We start from the raw sequence: 5989 nt of genomic DNA on the forward strand, positions 1-5989 counted from the left end.
GCTGAATAAATAGTACCTGATTTTCAAATTTATGGATAATGTTCTCTAATAGTGTGGTTTAATTGAGCATTGATGGTACTTGATAAAATGAATGTTACCAAGAACAAATGATTGGGAAATTTAATTACCAGCAATTGTATCCTTGATAATTTAGTTGAAAAGATTTTGTCTTTATGGATATCTAATGGAAATAAGTCAAATGCATTTTTACCTATTGCTTTAAAAATGAATTTAATGCAATAAATTATTTCTGAAGTTTGTAGATAGTCTTTTTTTTTTTTTTTAAAGATTTCATCATATTTGTTTTCTCTCTTTTCAGCAGGCATTTTGGAGATCAAAGATGGGTAGAAAAGATGCTGCCACTGTCAAACTTCCTGTTGATCAGTATAGAAAGCAAATTGGTAAGCAATAAATTCTCTTCAATATATTCCTACAAATTGAAGATAAAGGAAAAAGCAATTATGCATGATATTAAGAAAACAAATTTTCTCTGATACATAGGTTACACAGAAATATATAAGAAGCACTTTATAGAGTTTTATAGAAGCAAAAGTAAATGTAGCCCTGCTTACCAATGAAGATATATACTGCATGTACTTGTGACTTTTCAATGCTTTTACAATTTTATTAATTTTTAAAAGCAAAAATAATTTTTATTATTACTCTTAAGGCTAGATACTTTTATACAATCAGTATTTTGGATATTATCATCTATTAAATCATTTCTTTTTACCCATGTAAAAACTTTTAATTCTGTTGACTCTTGATGGCAATAATTTGATAACCTTAAAATTCTCTTTTAAAGTAAGTATGCTGAGTAAAATAGAACAAATGTCCTTTTAAATGGAAACCTAAGCTCAGAAAATAGTGAGAGACCTCTCTAGGGGTCATAAGTGAAGGTTTATGGGAGACTGGAGACAAGGCTTTGGAGATGAAATCGAGACTCCCAATTGTACTTGGACCCTTAAAGAAATACTGCTTTAGTAAAATGGTGGGCTAGAGGTGGGCCCTGCACTCATCAGCACAGAAAGATAATAGGAAGCTTATCTGTTTTAGCTTATGCTCTAGGTGCAGGGTTTTCTTTTCAAGGATACATGGAGTATATGTAAAAAATAACCTATATACTAGGTCACCAAGAAAGTCCCTCAAATTATACAAAATCAATATTCTACAACCACATTTTTGATCAAAATGTAATAAATTAGAAATTAGAAGCAAAAAGGTAACCTCCCCTTCCTTATCCCCACCCTCTCCTTTTGTGTGCTCCCTTTCATCCCTACCATTCCTTTGGAAATGAAAAATAATAAATTAATAAAAAATAACTTCTAAATAACTGATGGATAAACAAAGAAGTTACAATAGAAGTCAGAAAATAATTAGAAACAATTAATATTAAAAGAGTATATATCTAGTTCATAAATATGACAAAAAGTGTATTCTATAAAGAAAAAGACATTTTTGCAAAACAAAAGTCATTCAAACAATGTGAAAAATATTTGGAATGCATATAGGCAATTAGGACTTTTTATTGTATATATTTAAGGTGTAGGGCATGATGATGTTTTGAGATATGTATATAGATAGATAAATATATATACACTCATAATGAAATGATTAATACATTCAAACCAATTAAAATTTCCATCATCTCACATAGTACCTTTTTGTGTGTGTGGTAAGGGCACATAAAGTCTACTCTTAGCAAATGTCCACTGTTCAGTAGAATATTAATTATAGTCCTCATGTTGTACATTAGATCTATAGATTTATTTATCTTTGTACACTTTGACCTGTATCTACCCATTCCCTCCTCCTCTCCACCTTTGGTAACTACCAGTCCACTGTCTTTTTCTATATATTTGACTGGCTTTTTAAGATCCCAAATATAAGAGAGATCGTGCGGTATTTTTCTTTCTATGGCTGGCTTATTTCACTTAGCATAATGTCCTCCAGGTTCATCCATGTTCTCTGAAATGGCAGGATCTCCTTCTTTTTTAAGGCTGAAAAATATTCACAATTTCTCGATTCTGTAGTCTATTAACGGACACTTAGGTTGTTCCCCTATCTTGGCTATTGTGAGTAATGCTGCACTGAACATGGAAGTGGAGATATCTCTACAAAGTGCTAATTTCATTTCCTTTGTGTATATACCCAGAAGAGAGATTGCTGGTCATATAGTAGTTCTACTTGTAATTTTTTGAGGAACCTCCATAGTGTTTTCCATAATGTCTGCACCTCTTTTCATTCCTACCAACAGTATACAAGAGTTGCCTCTTCTCCACACCCTAAGCAACACTTATTATCTCTTGTCTTTTTGATAATAGCCATCCTAAAGGTTTGAGATGGTATCTCGTTGCATTTTCATTTGTATTTCCCTGACAATTAGCGATGTTGAGCACCTTTTCATATAATTGTTGGTTATTTTTATGTTGACTTTGGAGAAATGTCTATTCAGGTCCTTTACCCTTTTTTTCAGTCAGGCTGTTTTCTTGCTATTGATTTGTGTGACTTCCTTATATATTTTGCATATTAACCCTTATCAGATACAGTAATCCTCTCTTTTCCATGATTTGGCTTTTGGCGGTTTCATTTACCTCCAGTTAACTGTGGTTTGAAGATATTAAATGGACAATTCCAGAAAAAAGCAATTCATAAGTTTTAAATTTTGTGCTGTTGTAAGTATCACAATGAAATCTAGCACAGTACCACTCTGTCCCACACAAGCCATATATCCACACCATAAATACTACCTGACCATTAGCCACTTAATAGCTATCTTGGTTATCAGATAAAAGAACAAAGTATACCTAGGGTTCAGTACTATCCATGATTTGAGGCATCTACAGAAGATCTTAGAACTTTATCCCCCATGGATAAAAGAGGATTACTATATATGGTTTGCAAATGTTTTCTCCCAATCTGTAGAATGCTCTTTCATTTTAGTTCCTTTTTAGTTTGATGTAGTCCCACTTGTTTATTTTTGCTTTTGTTGCCTGTACTTTCAGTGTCCTGTTCAAAAATTCATTGCCAAGATCAAAGTCTAAGAGCTTTCCTCCTATGATTACTTTCAGGAGTTTTACCAGTTTCAGGTCTTAGGTTTAGATCTTTAATCCATTTTGAGTTGATTTTTGTGTATAGTGTAATACAAGGGTCCAATTTTATTCTTTTGTTTGTGGATATCCAGTTTTTCCAACACTATTTATTGAAGAGACTATTTTTCCCCCATGTGTCTTCTTCGTGCCCTTATTGAAACCAACTAAGAATTTATATGCAGAAAAATTAAGTCCTATTACAAATAAATAAAATAGTCTGGAAACCCAACAGCAAAATGAACAAGTAGTAAGAGGAAGCAATTCAAAAAGAAGAAATCTAAATAGTCAAATAAATAAAAACGAAACAACTACTAAAATAAAAAATGAAATGAAAACTTTATGAATAGCTCTAACTCTTAGTCAGATAAATACAAATTAAAAAATAATATTTATAACTGGATTAATTTTTTGAAGCAGAGTTTATGATATTTACTTCTTTTATATATCCTTCCCTGATTATAAAATGCATTATGAATGGTGTGAGTTTATGTTATTTTCAGTTAGATTACTTATGTATTTGTTTAAACAGAAGGACTGACTTACTATTAATATATTGAAGTATCTGATCACATGGGATGTGCTAACCACATAAATAAAGAATAATCATATTGTGGAGCATTCCACATCCAACTCTTAAACAGACAATTCTTAGAAATTTGACAAGTGCATGTATACCTGCGTAACCATATATGCCAACAAAAATACAGAATATTTCCATCTTCCCAGATTGTTTCTCATATCTTCTTCCAGTCAGTTCCTGCCCAATACCAATTTGCCACTACTGTTCTGATTTCTGTTACCATAGTTGAATTCATTTCTACAAAGAAAGCCTGTTAAGGTTTTTATTTAAATTTAATTTTATCTTATAGTCAATTTTGGAGAATAGATATTAAACATCGAAAATCTTCTGTTCTATAAACATGGTATATCTTTCCATTTATTTAGTTCTTTTCATATTTATTAGAGTCAAAGAAGAATAAGGCAGAGAAAACAATTAATTGTGAAGCCTGAGCTCTCTTTTTATCTTAAATTGTTCTGTGAGTTCTAAGAGTGCTGTGATGTGCATATATTCCCATGCAAATTTCTGTTTCCTGTTTGACTTTCTCTTGAAAATATAAGTGGGCATAAGATGTACCTGTCTAACAGGGTTCTTGCGATCTCCGTAAGTGTTAGAGCCATTTATAAACTAGATTGCTGCATGGATATGAGTTATCCTGGATGCACTTTGCAAATACAGTCATCATAATCAAACAAAATGTATGAAGTGTAAACTTGTGAGGGTATACTTTTGTTTACTTTTTTTAAGCATAATGCAGTCTTCTTAAGATTCTCATGCATGTAGTATAGAACATTATATATAAGGTTTTAGGTTGAGAAAGAAATGAAATAGAAAAGATATTTAAATAAGACATTATCTAATTCAAGGATTTTTTTTTAAAAGAAGGATTTTCTGTGTTAAAGTTAGAAAGTATCACTAGCCTGAACTCAGACTGATGATAATAGATCTTTTATTACTAACACTCTGACTTAAGTGGAGTCTTATACAGATGTTTCACAGATATGACAGAAAATGTGAGGAGGGAATAAAGCAGTTAGAATTATTTTGTAGAGATACAACTATATTGGAGGTTAAAAAAAAAACAAACCCATAAATATCCAATTAACTGAATATCATGGTGTTTTTTAATATTAAAGTTATTAGTAAGCTAATTTAGTTTTCTAATAAACTGTTACAAAGAATAGTGGCATTATATGTGTACAGTGTCCCCTTGCTACTAAATCTCATTTATATAAATTACGTATTGTCAGTCAGTAGCTATATTTGGCAAAAACAAAGCCATTTGTTGAATGATGATTTTAACATTTCTTTTAATATTTATCTTCCACTACAAGTTTTACCTTTTCAACTGTGTACTATAAATAAATGACAGTGATTGATGGCTTTCACAGAAGTATTTCTTTACAAATATTCTTTGCCCTGGTGAGAATCAGTTGGGCTTATGTTGTGACTGGAAACACCTTGTAGATGCAGAATTTTCACATTAAACTGACACTGTTGTATTATTGTAGCATGGTCTTGAAATGTGTAGCAAACAGAGATAAAATACTTTTTCACCTCAAGGCAGTGAACAAAGAAAAACTGATTATTCTGAAATATTACTAACTACAAAGGAAAATCAATTGGTTTGGACATCACCCTTTCTTCAGAAATAATATTTTAAAAATAGTATGAGATTAACTAATATTATATATATTATCCTAGACATAAATTATTTCAAAATGGGGAGCAAAAAGAATTAAAAAATACTTTTAACATAATTGAAATATTTTATAAATAGATGTTATTAAGCACATCAAGCCTAATATTTACATGTGCTAGGTAAATCATACAAAAATACAACTAATTTTCTTGTAAATCTCTATTTTTATCCAATAGAAATAGGTGACAATTATTAAGCATCTTGTGCTAGGCATGTATTATTTAATCCTCATAGTAGTACTATGGTATAGGAACTATTAGTATTTTCATTATTACAGATCAGGAAACCTTAGCATAGATGGGTTGAAGAACTTTTCCAAGGTTCTACAATTGGTAAGAGGTAGAGCCAGGACTGGATTGCAAAAAATTGACCACAGAATCATTTCACTATACTGCTTCTTTATGGCCCAAGACTATATTAGGTATTGGCAGATGCAACGGTAAAGTCTTAAGATCTGAGGTCATGGAGTTGACACTGTAGTAACACTATGGCTGTCGTGAGCATCTCAGGTACCTCTGCTTCACATTTAGGACTACGAAAGGTAAAGTAGGATTCTTATATTTCTTACGGCTATTTTAACCCCCCCTAAGATACTATTATATTCAGTCAAAATTCATTTACAATTGTATATATATA

At 31.2% G+C, this 5989-nt stretch overlaps 1 protein-coding gene across 1 annotated transcript in view; it reads left to right on the forward strand.

Annotated features, from left to right (window-relative positions):
- The first annotated feature begins 340 nt into the window (after positions 1-340).
- The window catches only part of TRIQK (triple QxxK/R motif containing), a 49545-nt gene continuing 43896 nt past the window's right edge, over positions 341-5989 (forward strand). The window contains exon 1 of the mRNA XM_012643538.1: positions 341-401. Coding sequence (XP_012498992.1) covers positions 341-401 — 61 coding nt within the window. The remainder of the gene's footprint in view (positions 402-5989) is intronic.

Source organism: Propithecus coquereli, unplaced genomic scaffold, assembly GCF_000956105.1.
Source record: "Propithecus coquereli isolate 6110/MARCELLA unplaced genomic scaffold, Pcoq_1.0 Scaffold2, whole genome shotgun sequence".
NCBI lineage: Eukaryota > Metazoa > Chordata > Mammalia > Primates > Indriidae > Propithecus > Propithecus coquereli.